We start from the raw sequence: 18082 nt of genomic DNA on the forward strand, positions 1-18082 counted from the left end.
ACACGCGTGCGAAGTTCCTCAAGGTGTGGCTTCCTTGGAAGAAATTCAGGTTTCCTGACAGCTAGAGCGATTTCCCCCCCCCCCCCTCCCCTCCCTTTCCCTCCTTACCCTTGTCTTCCTGTCTTTCTTTACTTTATTGTTATATTAGATCTCTATTGGATTCAATTTAAGTATGTCCATATGCTTGGATAGAGATGACATTCTTGCATATCATTGTTGATACAGACCGTGGCGCATAATATTTGTAATGTGCATTACCGGCATTTATCATATTGCACCCTCCTATGCTGTGATTTGTCAAATGTGCTATTACTTAACTTGCTTGTATCTTTTTCATGACATAACCAATAAACAGAGATTTGGTTAAGAATATAACTACTATAATACTGCCTCCTATGTACAAGAATATAACTACTATAATACTGCTCCTATGTACAAGAATATAACTACTATAATACTGCTCCTATGTAGAGGAATATAACTACAGTTATACTTTCAGTCTATTTCATCATTAGACCTTTCCAGTATTAATAATTCTCTTACCTCAAGTACTTACTGTTAACGTATGTTCGCAGGTAGATCGTCTTTTGCTGACCTTAGATACAAATCTTTTTGCTTGTGTCTTTTCTTTTTACTGCTCTATTACCTCAATCATAGGCATTCATGATAAATGTCAGGCTGCCTGCAGCCACAGCTAAAAGAAGATAGAGCAGCGGTAAAAAATCCAGTCGGAAATATGCATGGGCAAATTGATTCTGAACAAAATGTATTTGTTACGAATTTCACAAAAAATCGTATGGCAAATTATTCCAAAGCTTTTCTGATTTGTTTCGGGCGAATCACATAAAACATAGTGCAGAACCACTTGTACATGTTGGCGGGCAAAACCACGAGGGAGAAAGAAGGATGTTACATGACCCTGCGAGGAAGTGACGGGAAGGGTTCGTCTTCATGGGCTCAGAGGCTGACATGCAGCCTGGATCAGCCAATCAGAGGGGCAGCAGGCAGGTAGGTGCCTGTGCTTTGTACTTGAAACCTTGCAGGATGCTGTGGTTCTGCCTCTGCAGGCTGATATACTGAGCTATGGACAGAGTAAGAAGATTATAGGGAGAGAATAGGAGCTATATTTGGGAATTTGGGGTATATTAAAGTGTAACTGTCATTCTTATTTTTTTTTTGTAAGGTAAGTGATCATGACCATTTTTGTAATATACTTTAATTACTGAAATCGCACATTTCTATTAGAAAAAAATATAACTTTAAAGTGGCCCATTTTGAGGCTTAGCAACGCTCCTCTGTCTTCTGTTTACATAACAGTCAGTGTTGAGCAAGTCTCCCCAGTTATGTAAACAGAAGACAGAGGAGCGTTGATAAGGCTCAAAATGGGCCACTTTAAAGCACAGAAATGTGCGATTTCAGTAATGAAAGTATATTTCAAAAATGGTCAGTATCACTGCCCCGATACATAAAAAAAAAAAAAAAGAGTGATAGTTACACTTTAAGGCCTCATGCACCCGACCGTTGTTTTATTCTGTGTCCGTTGTGCCGTTTTTCGTGATTTTCTGCGGGCCCATTGATTTTCAAAGGGTCCGTTGAAAACTCGGCTAATGCACCGTTTGCCAGCCGCGCCCGTGATCCGTGGTTCCAGTCCGTCAAAAAAATATAACCTGTCCTATTATTTTTGCGGAAAACAGTTCACGGACCCATTCAAGTCAATGGGACCGCAAAAAAACGCGGAGGCACACAAGATTGTCATCCGTGTCCGCTTTTTTCCTATCATTTGCATGGCAAACCTGTCTTAGACTTTTTTTTTACTTTCCTTTATGTCTGGTGGTCCTCCAAAAATAAAGGAAGACACACGGAAACAAAAACGGAAACGGATCACGGAACAACGGAACCCCGTTTTGCGGACCGCTAAAAAATACTGTCGTGTGCATGAGGCCTAAGGTGTATAATTGGGGGGAGTGAGAACATCTTTTTCTATAAAAGAAAAAAATAAGAAAAAATATGAGTCCTAGGAGACAAGAGGCTGCTACACACCAATTTTCAGGGCCATTGAAGCAACTTCAATTCATGTAGAAACAATTCGGATATGGATCAAATTCCTATTTTACTAATTTCTAGAAGATCGCTCATCACTAGTCAGAAATTACCTAGCGGTATACCTTTTTAAATTAGAATATGTCAATTTTTTGGGAAGATTTTAACTCTTGCAATGCACTCAATATGAAATCCAGGAAAAAACAGTGGTAACACCAAGTAGTGTAGTGAATCAGCATGGGAGGCTTTAGGGGCGGAGAAGATGGTCGTAGTATGTCTGTGAGAGGTGTTGGTTACTCACGGTGGCTTTGCTCCTTCTCCGACGCTCCTTGGGTCGTTCACATTTGTGGAAGGGACGCACCCTTTTTCTTGTGGAGCGCACCCTTATGGTGGTTGTGGTGCCTTTAGGGTTGGTTGCGTTGTGGGATGCAAGGCAGGGATCCCTTGTAAGGTAACATGGTGACGGAGTTATAATAATGAGGCCAGTTTTGTTGCAACAAATAAGAGCAATACACATATGCAACGTGCTGCCCCCCAGGTCCCTATTACGTCCCAGGTTTAGTGGAATGTCGAGTGGTGTGGTGCTGCCTATATGTGTCACGGTGCTCCTACCTGGATACAGCGGGACCCCAGGCTTAGGCTCCGAAGCAAATAAAGGGGAATAGTTGAGTTAGAGGATGAAGAATAACTTGAGTCCAGACCTTGGTAAACTTTAACAGTAGCTTTACTTGGGTAAACTTGATTCCAGACAATATTAAGGCTTTTCTTACATTCAGGCTTTCTCTTGGTTCCAGCACGCTTTGGCATAAACTGGCAGGCAAACTAGGTAACTGTGCTTGCTCTCTTTCTCTGCTGTTTTCATCCGGGCATGGGGAGAAGCAGCAGTGGCGGTGTGGGGACCAGGAGCAGCGCAGGGAACGGGAAACCAGGTAAGTAAATTCAATGTGAGAGGCCCGGCATATTGGGGGGATTTTTATACTCCCGGATAACCCCTTTAAGAGATTGTATGAGATAAACTTATTCATGGCCTGTCCCTCGGCCTGTCCTCAATGCACATGGATTGTAATGCACGGAGATGCAACAGCCTGAACATGACAGAAAGGAATATGTGACGTAGCACTGATTTTTAACTTTTTATGGAATATCAAATAGATTTATGAAAAAGGGAACCGTTCAATCTACTTTGGTCCAGGGAATACACCTGTGAACGTTTCATAGGCGGCTGGCGGAGCTCCGGTGTATGAGAACCTTGACACATTTTCTATTTTTTGGACCGGATAGGTCATCAAGATCAGATTGACAAGGGTCTGGCTCCCAGCACCCCCGATGATCATCTGATTGAAAGGACTGTGGCGCTCATGAGACACAACACCTATAATGATCCAGCAAACTGCTCATGATGAACGCTACAGTCTGTGGGGCAGCAAACACAAGTACTTGGGAACTTTCACCACATCTCAGATGTTTTTCGCATGCAGAGCTACTGGTGGAGCTGTCAGGGTCACAGCCCATAAGTTATACATAGCAGGATGGCATGGAGCGCCAAGAGCCTATATATAAAACTAGTTTCACATTAGTATTAGGCTGTTCCAGCAAAGGAATAGCCTGGCAGAGCTCATTATATCCAGCACAACCTAATACTGCCTTTCGCCGACAAAGCCCATTGACTATAGTGGGACCTGGCAGGGATCCAGTCTGTCTCTGGTATGAGTGCTGGAATTTGGTCAGATAAAAAATGGAGCAAAGACCTGTTTCTGTCCAGCCAAATCTCATCACTCATGATTGAAACAACATGGATCCTGGAAGGGTACCATTACAGTCTATGGGGCCTAGAGATGCTCCCGCCTGCAAGGTGGTTTTAATGCTAGTGTGTAACTAGCCTAAGGCTACAATGTGTGATACTGAATTGCATGGCTAGTGTATCTAAACATCTATTTTATGAGGCAGCATGGTGGCTCAGTGGTTAGCACCGGTGCCTTGCAGGGCATACATATTAGGACATCGTCAGACATCATCCACAACTCCATCCTCCGTCAGGCAAAACTCCCTCCTACCTCAGACCTCAGACAAAACTCTGTCCTTCCTCATCCAAAACTCCGTCCTCCATCAGACATCAGCCAAAACTCCGTCCTCCCTCACCCAAAACTCCATCAGACAAAACTCCGTCCTCCCTCAGACATTAGCTAAAACTCTGTCCTCCCTCACCCAAAACTCTGTCCTCCCTCAGTCATCAGACAAAACTCTGTCCTCCCTCAGACATCAGCTAAAACTCCGTCCTCTCTCAGACATCAGCTGAGTTGTGGATGATGTCTGACGATGTCCTAATATGTATGCCGTACCCATGCATTTTTTCCAGGTCTGGTTTCCACCCACTCCAAAACATACAAATAGGCAAAATGGTTTTCTACGAAATTCTCCCTAGTGTGCGTTGTAGGTTGGGATCGAGCACTTGTATGGCTGCCACTGACTTAAGAGGGAGTTGCCCCAGCCACACAAATATCCCTGCACTTTGAGAAACACAAAAACCCCTGTGAGAAAAGTGCATTGTGAAATGTTTGTCATTGTCAAAATGATACTGCTCTCCTTAGCCAGTATATCTCAATCTATCATGTGTGATACTCCCTAATTACCCAGTGTATCTAAATCTATCTTGTGTGATACTGCACTGATTAGCCAGTGTATCTAAACTCAGTTGAATAAAAATTTCCATACCAACAGAAAGGACAAGCATCTGAAGTTTTTAAAACCCATCTTTAATCCTGAGCAGTCATTGTGTTCAGCAATAGTCAAGCTATGACCAGGACTTCTGTGTCGTCCAGCTCACCCTATTTATGTCTTTTTTTGCCTCTTTGACGTCTTTCCAGTGTGAATTTTTTGGGGGCATTTCTCCGGTAAGATGCATGGACCGGAGTTACCTGACAGGAATATATAGGGGCTCTTACAGTAGCAGCCAGGGACACAGTTCATGGTACACGGGATTGGTCCACTTCTGAGCAACTCGCAGTTCTTTGGACAAGCGGTCCCACAATTGTCCCAAGACTGGTTGGCCTCTGTGCATCTATTACCTGTAAAGCAGAAGAAATCTTAAAAGGAGCACCAACGTCTCTGTTTGCATTGAGATGTGCTAGAAAATTAAATCAGGGGGCATCAGTTCAAATCTTCACCCAATACAAAGGGTCTTCGATGCCTCAGATAGCACCTGATCCCCACTGGAAGTGGATGGATTTTGTTAAAGATTTGGAATGGGTGGAGACAGGGGCGTAGCTATAGGGGGTGCAGAGGTAGCAGTTGCTACCGGGCCCAGGAGCCTGAGGGGCCCAAAGACATAAGAAGATACCAGCATTATAGAAAGTGCATGCTGGTCAAGATACACCTCTGGCTAGAGGGAAGGGGTTAGGTCAAGAATTTGACATGGGGGGGGTGCCGTTAATTTTTTTTTTCCTTGGGCAGCACAAAGGTTTGTGCTTCCCTGCCCCTGGCCACAAAGCACTGAGGGAAGGAGGGCCCAAGCTGAACTCTTGCACTAGGGCCCATGAGCCTTTAGCTACGCCCCTGGGTGGAGATCCCAGCTCATGGACCTCTGCTAGGTCATCTTCTTAGATCTCTCTCTCACCTCTAATGATAAATTGAGGAGGAATTTACAATTAGGCTCCGAGACATTGACTCTGAGCCAAACAATAATCTATACTTAGTCAGTGTGTCGAGATTTCAGTATCATAGATTTGTATTAGTCACTAGGTCACTGTTGGTTTTGGTCACCTGGAACTTGTTCAGCATCACATTTGACACACATGACACTTAACAAGTAGCCTTCAAAAGAAGACCAACCCAGAATACCACAAGGATTATTAGTGTCCAAATCAATGTAACCCTTAAATCATGAGAACCTATGGAGTTCAAGGTCAACCAGAAGAAATGTAGAGGACACGTTTCTGGGTAGGTGAAATGTACATAACATTGGAGCTCACTGTTACTTACTTTTATTATACATTTTGTTAGGCTAGTTTCACACTAGCGGCAGGACGGATCCGACAGGCTGTTCACCATGTTGGATCCGTCCTGCGGCTATTTCGCCGTGCCCGCGGACCGCCGCTCCGTCCCTATTGACTATAATGGGGAACGGGGCGGAGCTCCGGCGCAGCACGGCGGTGCACGGAGAAAGCCGCCGGACTAAAAAGCCTGACATGCAGTAATTTTAGTCCGGCGGCCTTTCTCCGTGCACCGCCGTGCTGCGCCGGAGCTCCGCCCCCGTCCCCATTGTAGTCAATGGGGACGGAGCGGCGGTCCGCGGGCACGGCGAAATAGCCGCAGGACGGATCCGACATGGTGAATAGCCTGTCGGATCCGTCCTGCCGAAAGTGTGAAAGTACCCTTACTATGTTTTATGTCACAGCAGTCTAATATGAGGGTTGCCAACCATCAGTCTAAATGCAGCTCTATTGAGCAGGTCATTGACCACTGTGAGGAACATCTGTTTGTTCGACAGCTCTGACCTTCTATGATTTATACTCTCAAGATGAAATTACAGAGTATCTAAAGATCTCAGGTTCATGCATGGTCAGGGCGCTCAAGACATCATCTACCCAATAGTATCTTCAATGGATGGAACTGTTCACACAACTTAAAGGGAACCTGTCAGCACCAAAATGAATCATAAACCACCAGCAGTACCTTAAATCTGTTGACATCACGTGTCTAATGATGTTCTTGTGTAAGATGCATGATCACTATAAAACAACTTTTATTCCCCCGCAGGTCATATGCAAATTAGGTTCTTAAAGCTCACTGCACCCCCTTCCCGCCTTTCGCATTTGACTGATAGCCTTTTGGATTCTTTCAGCGCTTTTCCATTCAGAAATTTCATGCATGCGCCATATGATCTTGTTTCTAGAGCGTGTGCATTGATTTACGCAGACTCATGTGAGTAAGCACTTCAGAGAACATTAGCCTATATCCGCATCAGTCACAGATTCGTGAACGGTTGCACATTGGCTCGAAGAAGCCAAGGACACTACAGTGGGGATCAATATGCAGGCACCAGAAACGAGATCATATTGCGCATGAGCAAAATCTCATGATGGGATTGCACCTGAAAGAATTCAAAAGGCCAACAATGAAGTGTGAAGAGTCGGAAAGGAGGTGGGGTGATCTTGAAACAGCTGCCCCCTTGACTACAAGAACCTTATTTGCATAAGACCTGCGGAGGAATAAAAGTTGCTTTACAGTGATCATGCGCCTCGGACATCTTACACAAGAACATCATTAGAAACCTGATGTTAACAGCTTTAAGGTACTGTTGGCGGTTTATGGTCCATTTTAGTGCTGACAGGTTCCATTCAAGATAAAAAATATCTCCCCAATATCAGACTCACCTTCTGTGGCTTGTGGTAGTCGTCCGGTGGCCTCAATAACGTACAAGGCTGAAGAGACAGAGGATACATTGTTGTGTCAGTTTATGTTCAGTGGAGTATCGCCCAGAGAAAAAGAACTGTCTCACTGGCACCACTTTCTGGAAGTGGCTCCCTATGAGTCAATGTTTGACTTTTAATCAAGTGCTCATGGAACATGACAAGGGTTTAGCTCAGTGCCAGATTAGTGAATAGAGTGGTGGCAGTGCAGACGTGGCACACTCTTCATCAAGGCCCCATTTGTGAGATAGGAGCTGGTCCTAAAGGTGAGACATGCTCCTATTGGACATTTAAAGTTTATCCTATTGATGATATACCATAAATGTCCAGCTGGGACAACCCCTTTAAATACTGATAACATATCCTCAGGAAAGGTCATCAATATCTGAGCTATATGAAGAGACTACAATGCACAGTCATTTGCTACAGTCTCTTCCTCATCCTGTGACATCACATACCTCGGTCACAAGTCCTTTGAGCAACACAGTCCCATTCAAGCAAATGGAATTGAGCTGTAATACCAAGCACGGCCACTATACAAGGTGCAGCGCTGTGCTTTGTATACAAAGAAAAGGCTACAGAATCGTCCAATCATTGTGTGTACGTCCAACAAGAGAAGGTTAAAGGCTATGTCCACTTTTGGGGGCAATTTTTATTGCAATGTACTCATTTTGAGCAAAAAAATTTTTTTAAATGGGTCTTTATTAAAAAAAATATGTACAGAGCTGACATGCTTTGGATTTTTTGTCTTTTCCGTCAGACCAGGAGCAGATGGACTCCTTATTTCTGCTCTCTGACCTTATAAACACTTATTATAGCTCAGCCATATCTTACTGATAAGAATGTGGCTTAAATTAAAGTGGTTTAAAGTGTTTATGAGCTCTTAGTAGTTTAGAGATAAGATTTATTAGATGACCATCACAAAGTGAAAGGGAAAGTCACAGAGCTAGAAAAACAGTGACACACCTGGTTATTGGCTGCATCTGGTATTTCAGCTTAGCTCGATAGAAGTAAGAGATAAGATAATCCTCCCACCGTGGGGAAATTCACGTGTTACAGCAGCACAGAGAATACAAAAACTTCAAAATAAACGCATTACATTGACAGTAGGGTACAGATAAAAAGTAAAAAAAAAGAGGGATATCCATATATATCACAGCTTAAAAAATTCAGTTTCTGGATGGAATGATATATGATATTCACAGGAACCCAGTAGGTGATGATTGCAGTCTATCTGATAGCGCTCCTTCTTACACTTGGGGTGAAGCAGTCGGTCACTGACGGTGCTACTCAATGCCATAACCGTCTCATGCATGGGATGGGAGTTATTCTCCAGCATGGAGATCAACTTGGATAATATTTTTTTCTCACCTACCACCTGAACTGGGTCTAAGGCGCTCCCCAAGACGAAGCTGTCCCTTCTAATCACTTTTTCAAGTCTCTCTCTCTCCCTGGTTAAAATGCTGCTACTCCAGCAGGCCATTCCAAACAAGATGGCTGATGTCACTACAGAGTTGAAAAAGGCCCTAAGAAGTACCCTTTGCACTCCAAAAGTGCTCAGCTTCCTAAGCAGGTAGAGCCAGCTTTGACCCTTTCTGTATAGTGGAGGAGCACACCTAGGTACTTATAAGTGTTGACTATCTCAATGTTCATCCCCTGGATAGCCACAGATTTAGGAGGATGTCTGTGCTTGCAGTAGTCCACCACCATCTTCTTAGTCTTCTGAACATTGATCCTAAGGTGGTTCCGCTGGCCCCAATCAACAAATTCCCATTTCATTTATCTGTACTCAATGTCATCCTTGTCTGCGATGAGGCCTACCATTGCTGAGTCATCAGAGAACTTCTGTATGAGGCCTACCATTGCTGAGTCATCAGAGAACTTCTGTATGAGGCCTACCATTGCTGAGTCATCAGAGAACTTCTGTCAGTAGCAGCTAGATGAGTTGTACCTGAAGTCTGTAGTGTGCAGTGTGAAGAGGAAAGGAGCAAGAACTGTACCCTGAGGTGCCCCTGTACTACAGTTCACCGTGTCTGACACCCAGTCCAGGGCTATCACATACTGAGGTCAGTTTTTCAAGTAGACTAGGATTCAATTGGAGAGGTAGTGGTCCACTCTGACAAGATCCAACTTGTCTCTTAGTAGCTCTGATTTTATGGTGCTGAAAACTATTCTCACAAAGTTTCCTGGTTTCTCCAGTTGAGAAAGAGCGTGGCGTGAAAGGTGGATAATTGCGTCATCCACCCTAATGCCAGGCCGATAAGTAAACTGGAGGGGCTCTATAGAGGAACTCACTAGAGCAGGGTTCCTCAACTCCAGTCCTCAGGGCCCACTCACCGGTCACGGTTTTAGGATTTCCTTAGTATTGAGCAGGTGATATAATTAGTGTCAGTGCATCAGGACTTACCTCAGGCATTCATTCTGTGGGATATTCTCAAATCATGACTGGTAGGTGGGCCCTGAGGACTGGAGTTGAGGAACACTGCACTAGAGGACGGAGATGTGTGAGAACCAACTTCTCCTAGACCTTCATCAAGTGGGATGAGTTGCAGTAACACACATCACCTGTGGAGAGGAGTGGTGCTGTTTTTGGAAGAAAACAACCATGTGAACCATCCGTTTAATTACACATTATATGTCAGAATATTAAACAGGTAGGGCTGTGACAACTAATTGATCACTTAAAACTGGGTAGTCCCCTTTTGAGCATAAAGGAAATAAATACAATCACCTTTCACCGGGTTGAAATCTTTCTGGTCGCACTGAAATATTTTCCATGCAGTTTACCTTTAAGAGATTAACTATTACTCACCCAGGGACAGTATCAGAAGCACGGAGGGCGTTTTCAGCATTTTTCTTGCCTTTGGTTTTTCCTTTCAAGTAGCAATGACTATAAGGGATCTGTTGTTCTGAGACCTTTTCTAATGTGTTCACACTTTATGCACAGGATGGGCGTAACAAAAAACCCCAACAGGGGGCACCTGGTTAATCATGAACAGAAAGGCAAACAAGTGACAAATGTTTGCTTTAGCTTTTTCTTACCTTGATTTATTTTTGTGCAGGACCCCATGGTACCCCTTGAGCAATGCAAGAGCATAGGAAAGTACTGATGGGGTAGGTGCTCCAGGTGCTAAGGGCCATGGAACCACCAACATGGCGCTCTGATGCCAGGGTAGTTGCAGAAACCTCCACTGATACACTTGTTATGAGATAACATTGAGATACAGAGGTATTACCATCTTTGAATGGATCCCCCACTCCTCCAAAATTCCTCCTGGCAGCTGGAGATGGTTGGGACTATAGAAACATCCTAGCGGGCTGTGCTCCGAAACCTTTTTTCACTTGTAAGAGATCCCTGAAAACAGTGTAGCAGAGTTCACTTGGCTATATCCATAGTTCTGACCACCTCTAGCCACATCCAGGCAAAACGGGTCAGAAGCCCTATTCTAGATATAGATGCAGGTTCTAGAGGTGGAAACCTCATTAATAAGACATTTATGACATATATTTTGTGTAATACATCTTTGAGGTGAGTACACTCCTGGAAAAACGTATTTTTTTCTGTCACCACTAGGTGGAGCTCACTGCATGCTGTTTTATTATTAAAGAGAGTATGCCAGCAGGGGCTGAGAAGAGCAGTATAAACATATCTTTTGAGCTTTTCTCATCAGGAGTAGTGTAAATGTGAAGTTTTAGTTTGCTAAAGTTTTCCCTTGCAAGTGACCAGGAGGGGGAGCTTCATTTTGAAGTGCCACCATGCATTAAGCTGCTTCACAGCCTCTCCTCTCTGCTCTGACAGACAGCTAATTGAAGGCTGCAGCTTTCACTCAGAGCAGAGCAGAGGGGCTATGATGCTGCTCAATGCAAGCAGCACTTCACAGTGAAGCTCAGCTTCCATTGCACTGAAGGAGCAGAATCTGGCAGAATAAAAGTCCATATTCTCACTACTCATGATGAGAAAAGCTTTAAGAAGTCTGTTTGTCTTGCTGTGCCCAGCCCCTAACTGGTGCTATCAGTAGCTTAGCATGGTCAAAGCTGCTGTCAGACTCCCATTAAAGCATTTCCCCATCTCTAAATTGATTGCTAGAATGTGCTATCACTTCATGATGTGGGAATTGTACATTAGGACTCTCACTGCTCCTAAGAATAAAAGGACTGTAGAGTTGATTTAGTGTTGTGTTCCCTTTTATGTTTTCTGCACAACAAGACTCCTGGCAGCCTACAGTGCAGAGGAACTGCAGGACAACTCAAGTCAGCAGGTGGCTGTAAGTACTGAATTAATGAGGGTCCTCAGTGGTCAGACCCCTACCGGCTCTAAATTGATGGTTTATCCTGGCGATATTTCATTGTTCTATAAGATTAGAATATCCCTGTAAGTTTAACATGTGATGTAGAGATTGGCTATGCAATGAGCTCCCTCTAGTGGCAACTGCAGGAAGACAATATTATCATTTAAGTAGAAGGTTATGTGTGGCTGCAAGGGATTTGGATCTATACTAGAGATGAGTGAAATTCTTAAAAGTCGTTTCTTGTCCGATTTTTCGAATTTACCAAAAAATACTATTTGTGTCTGAATCCAAAAGTGCTCCAATTGCCCAGCAAATTGGTATATGATACCATGAGGTCTCCTTGGACTTAGATTTTTTTCTATCTTGTCTTTCTCTCTCTTGTTTTTATATTTCTTAAAATGGTGAACGCAATGACAGAAATAGCAAATAATATCAGCGTGACACTGACATACATAGCTACGGGTAGACGCATGGTTGACAGTAGATATGAGCAAATTTACGAAAAGTTCGATTCGGCTGATTTGCCGAATGTTACAAAAAAATGCGCTTTCTGCCGAATTACTTCATCACGTAGTGCATTTTTTGCAAGTAGCAGGTGCAATGACAGGGAGCTGCAATAGCGCCGCCCCCCGTCATTTTACCCCCTCAGATGCCACGTTCATACATGACTGAGGCATCTGAGTGTAAAAACGGTGTGAAATTAACATACAAAAAAATTAAATCAAACTTACCGCCTCCATTTGCTCGCAACGGTCCGGCCGCCACTATCTTGCTTAAAGATCTGAAGTGAAATCTCACGCGGCGCAAGTTTACGTCATCACGCCGACCAGCCAAGATCTTCAATCAAGATGGCGGCAGGTGGCCCGTTGCGAGCAAATGGAGGAGGTAAGTATAATTTTTTTTTTTTCGTTTTTTACACTATTTCAGGTTAAATCGATTCACTGACACGAAGCATGAAGAAATTCGGCTTCGAGGTGAATCGAATGTATCCTGAAATTCGGATCGAATTTCACTTTGTAGGATTCGATTCGCTTATCTCTTGTTGACAGAGTTAAACCGAGTTTTTAAAAATACACCATACCATCTGCTTTTTCATATTTCATACATGGAGAAAGGAACTCTGGGAAGGATCACCCATACTGACATGCATGCAGCCAATCAGCAGCCAGCCAGCCCTGTGATGTCACAGCCCTATAAATAGCCTCAGCCATCTTGGATTCTGCCATTTGCCAGTGTACTGAGTGCAGGGAGAGACGTCTGCAGGCGCTAGGGACAGTGGTAGAACAACTTTTTAATTGTGCTTAAAAAGCGATTTACCAGTGAAGGGAAAGATAATTCAAGGTGTAGGTAAAGGATAGGGAGGAATCATTTATGTTGCAAAGGGTTCAGTAGGGGAGGTCACAGCATGGATAAAAGGAACAATCCTATTACACCTTGCTGCACTGACTGCGGATCCAAATTTCCATTATACAGCTCTTGTTATTGGGGGGCAAGTTCCACATGCATGCTGGGTCTGCTTCAATAACTGAGACCCAGCATGCATGTGGAACCTACACTCCCTGAAGTGTATGGTAGCCGTCATGGCACTTAACAGGTAGAATTTAGTGTTAGGAACCCGTCTGACAGAGATCGCCTTGACGTGTGGCAGATGGGCTCAAATAATTTTGTACAAAACGATTTGCCAAGTATCTCTCACTTATAGTGTAGCACTTGTAATTATTATGCAATTTTGTACTCTATATTGCAGTGAGTTGTCGCATTGCATGTTTTGTCTTTTAATGTTGTTCCCTGCCATGGCAATGTGTTCCTGCGGTTTGGTATATGCTGACTGACCCCCTTTTTTGTCCACCTCCACACTATGTCACCTTGCCCCTTTGAAGCCTCCTGATGCTGCTGCAACCTCCAGACTCTGTCATTGTGCCACTCTGTGGTCTCCTCATGCTGCTGCCACCTGCACACTCTGTCATTGTGCCACTCTGCGGCCTCCTGATGCTGCTGCCACCTCCAGACTCTGTCATTGTGCCACTCTGTGGTCTCCTCATGTTGCTGCCACCTCCAAACTCTGTCATAAAGCCACTTTGTGGCCTCCTCATGCAGCTTCCACCTCACCACTATGTCATAGGGCCACACTGTGGACTTCTCATGCTGTTCCCACCCTCCCCTTTTTCGGCCTGGCTGACATCATCATTTATTTGACCCTTCTTCTGATCTTTCAGAAGGAAGGAAAAATGAGATGCACAACGGATCCCGTCTGTGTAGCAGCTGTAAGGCCTGTATGGTCCCATCAGAATTGGCTTGTGATTTGGTAGCCAAAAGCAGGAGTGGGTACAAAACACAGAAGACATGCAAATATTCCATTCACGTGTCATCTCTGTTTTGAATCCACTTCAGTTTTTTTAGCCTTAGCAATACTGATGGATTGCTGACCAAATGCTGACCAAGTGAAGGCGTATGCTCAACAGACAGGATCCGTTTTTTGTGGGTTATTGTTTTGACGGATCAGAGGAAGGGCAAAATAATCAGTGACAGTAACACAAACTTACTGCTGACACCCTCTCCACTATGTCGGGGGGGGGGGGGGGGGGGGGGGGGCTCTACTTGTATAAGCGTTTAATAGAACAGGTTCTGTAGACATCTATGTTGAATCTGCTGACGACGGTGTAAAACGAGTGCGCTTCTTCTTAGCACTAACTTCAACTTGTAAGGCTGAGTTCACACTTGAGGCATTTGGTCAGTTTTGGCCCCATGACTGCCCAAATAAGTGAAGTGTGCAGTGATTCTAAGGCCTCATGCACACAACCGTTCTGTTTTTTGCGGCCTGCAAACCGCAGATCCGCAAAAAACGGAGGCCGCCCTTGTGCCTTCCGCAATTTGTAGAAATGCCTATTCTTGTCCGCAAAACAGACAAGAATAGGACATGCAAAATCTGCGGCTCGTATGCGGACCTGAAAAACGATTGTGTGCATGAGGCCTAAGAGCGACGCCTGTCATCTGCATGTCATACGGACTCACAGTTTTTTTTCACTACCAAAGCACACTCCCTATGCGTGTTACTGCAAGGCACAGTGTTCTACACCACTATACAGGCTCTCTGCAGCCAGAAAATAGCCATTTTTTTACGCAATTTGCGTGCAAATTAATTTGCACAATGGAGATTATTACTGTGAAGGGGGCACAGAGGTCTTTATTACTATGTAGGGGGCACAGAGGACTTTATTACTATGGAGGGAGCACAGAGGGCATTACTACTCTGGATGGGGCACAGAGGGCATTACTAATGTGAATTGGGCACAATGGGCATTTCTAACATGGAGTGGGCACAGAGCCAAAGGGCTTTACTACAATTAAGGGGGCACAGTGGAAATTATTACTGTGAAGGGGGCACAATGGGGATTTCTACTATGAAGGGGGCACAATGGGGATTATTACTGTGAGAGGGCGCAATGTGGGCATAACTATTGCGAGGGGGAACACATCTTTACAAAACTACTGTAAAGGTTGTACAATGAGAGCAATACTACTGTAAGGGGGTACAATTTTTATTAAAGTTTTGGGGGGAGGGGCTTCCATAGAAAGGACCCGCCCCAGGTGCCAAACATCATAGGGACGCCATTGAAGGAGGGAACTATTTGCTCCACCATTGAGCTGCATTCTCTGTGTAAGGTATTTAATCTATAATACATGCAGTTTCATTGCTGTAAGCGCTGTGCAAAATGCCACAAGGGGGCCCAATGAGACTTTATCGCCCAAGGGCCCACATGAACCTGGAACCGGCCCTGGTAGTAGTGACAGTTGTGTAGCGGTAATGGTAGTGGCAGAAGCGGAAATGGAATTGGCATTTGGTGGATTAGCAACAGATATTTTTTTACAGCTGAAATGGTAGCAGCAGCAGAAGCCATCTGGCAAATATCATGATGGTAGGCAGGCAAACAGCAGCAGTGGCATGATGGGGCCAGCAATAAATAGCTACTATCAGCAATGGCAGATCTATTTATCAGCCTTCGCCGGAGGTGTGTGAACATCCTCATTCAATGCCTCATTCGTTTTGACAAAAGTGAGGGTTTGGACACGGGCACAAGACAACTTTGTCCATTTGAGTGTGACAATACACCATACAACCTTCTATGAGATGACACTGGAGGCTGGACAAGAGAGTACAGTCTTAGCAAACTGGGCCAGTTCAAGCCACTGATCCAAACTGGCTACCCAGAAGTCCATGGGGTCAGCTAGCAAGGTATGCAGTGGAGAAAAGTCACAGTTCAGGACTGAACCTAGTTGTTCAGGCAGTACATCTCCTGGCCCATCTGTTTTTGAGAAATAATGGTGGATCGGTATCTTCCAGTGAGGCTGAACACATGCCATCAGTTCCCTGAAGGCCGTAGAATTTGCTACGTGATACGGCAGTGACTGCCCCGACAGCAACTTAGCCAGGTCTAAGTTAAGCTTCCACACCAGCATATTGTCACTAATTGCGGAATCGATGGCTGGCTGACGATGAAGCAGAGAAGGAGGAGGAGGAGTACCCTGATGTAACTGATAATGATGACAAGGACACTGTACTGCTTCTCTGGTGTCAGTGTCACCTCCTCCTCAGCACCAGACCCAGCACCCAGATCGTGTCCAACACACAATTATCATCAGTTTGCTCACCCTCTCAACCACTTTTATCAGACTGTGATATGTCATGGTGGCCTTTGTGTCCCCCCTCTTGATTCCCTGCTCTGTAGTTGCCCCAAATGCAAACAGCAGGTTCACTACAATGGGTATAATAAAGCAGCTACATGTTATCCTTCATCTTCCTCTACCCTCATGTTTCCTGGCCAATTCTCATAGTAAAATGGTGCTGGGTACTCTTTTTATGATTTATTTTTTGTAAAGTTTGTTACAAATCTGATATGTTTATAATCTTTTCACTCACCTCTGATACATACACTTTCATGTTAAACCATGTAATGATAAATACTAAACCTTTGTAGAATATTCATTTTTCGGGGAACTTTTCAGCTATCACTTAAATCAGAATTCAGTCCGAAGTTTAGGAAAACTTGGATTTGCAATGAATCTGAATTTCCTTGCACTTTGTGGTAACAAATCTGTTTTTACAAAAATGGCAGCTACACAAGTTAAAAAGCAAAAGTAAGAAGCTCAGGAATGTGAGATCACCCATAATGCTGTGCAGCCAGCCAATCCACAGATAGCCATCCTCTGTGATGTCACAGACTCACAGCCCTATATTATCCTGTGCGGTATCTGCCATTGTCCTGTGACCTGAGCATAGGGAGAGACGTGGCAAGCGCTCATGTGCTAGGAACACAGGTCAGGGTATAACTATTAGATAGGTGGGGGTCCCCCGTACCCTATGAAGCCCTGCCTCCTAAAATGAATGAAGTGCTATGTCCATCATGCACACTGCCACTCCATTCATCTCTAAGGGAGTACCGGAGACATCTGAGTACAGCACTCTGCTATTTTCGGAACTCCTATAGAGATTAATGCAGTGGCAGAGCATATGCCCGACATACCGCTCAGTTTATTTTGAGTAGCCTCCGAGGGGTACAGGGTAGTTGTGCTAGTTGTCCCCTATCCTATGGCTAACTTTTTAACAACTGGAATACCCCTTTAGGGCTTGGTGATTTTTCATTATTTTTTTTTTTTCTGTATATCAAAAGCTATAAATAGTTTTTTTTATTTTTTTCACCGTTATGGAGTCTGTCATTGTTTTCCGTTATTACATGATTATAACGGAAAATAACGGAATTTATAAAACGGAAGTCAAAATGGAAGCCTTTAAAAGGCATTCCGTTTTGATCCATCATAATAGAAGTCTATGGACAAGCATAACGGATCTGTCCTGGTTTTCGTTATGCAGGACTTGACTCCTGCATAATGGAAACCAGGACGGATCCGTTCTGCTGCCCATAGACTTGTATTATGAAGGATCAAAACGGAATGCCTCTTAACCCCTTAGTGACCAAGCACATTTTATAAAAATTGCATTCCAAGAGCTAGAACTTTTTTGTTTTTTCATAAATGTACTTGTATGAGGTCTTATTTTTGGCAGGACAAGTTATAGTTTTTAATGCACCATTTTAAGTACATGTAATGATTGATTAAAGCCAGCTGTTTAGCTAAAACCCCCTTTGTTTACGTCAGTAAAAACACGTATGGGTGGTCACTAAGGGGTTAAAGGCTTCCATTTTGACTTCCGTCTTATGGATTCCATTATTGTCCATTATAACAATGACGGAATCCATAACGGTGATGTGAACAAGCCCTTAGCTGTATGAGGGCTTGTTTTATGTGGGGAATGTTGTATTTTAATGACACCATTTTGGGGTACATCAG

General features: G+C 44.0%; 1 protein-coding gene across 1 annotated transcript in view; it reads right to left on the reverse strand.

The window, feature by feature from the left end:
* Nucleotides 1-4772: 4772 nt before the first annotated feature.
* The window catches only part of LOC122926321 (mucin-19-like), a 52629-nt gene continuing 39319 nt past the window's right edge, over nucleotides 4773-18082 (reverse strand). Inside the window, exons 5-6 of the mRNA XM_044277694.1 lie at nucleotides 7413-7460; nucleotides 4773-5105 (exon numbers count right to left, since the gene is read on the reverse strand). Of these exons, the coding sequence (XP_044133629.1) occupies nucleotides 4870-5105; nucleotides 7413-7460 (284 nt within the window). The 3' untranslated portion in view covers nucleotides 4773-4869. The remainder of the gene's footprint in view (nucleotides 5106-7412; nucleotides 7461-18082) is intronic.

The sequence above is a fragment of the Bufo gargarizans genome, chromosome 2 (genome assembly GCF_014858855.1).
Source record: "Bufo gargarizans isolate SCDJY-AF-19 chromosome 2, ASM1485885v1, whole genome shotgun sequence".
Classification (NCBI taxonomy): Eukaryota; Metazoa; Chordata; class Amphibia; order Anura; family Bufonidae; genus Bufo; species Bufo gargarizans.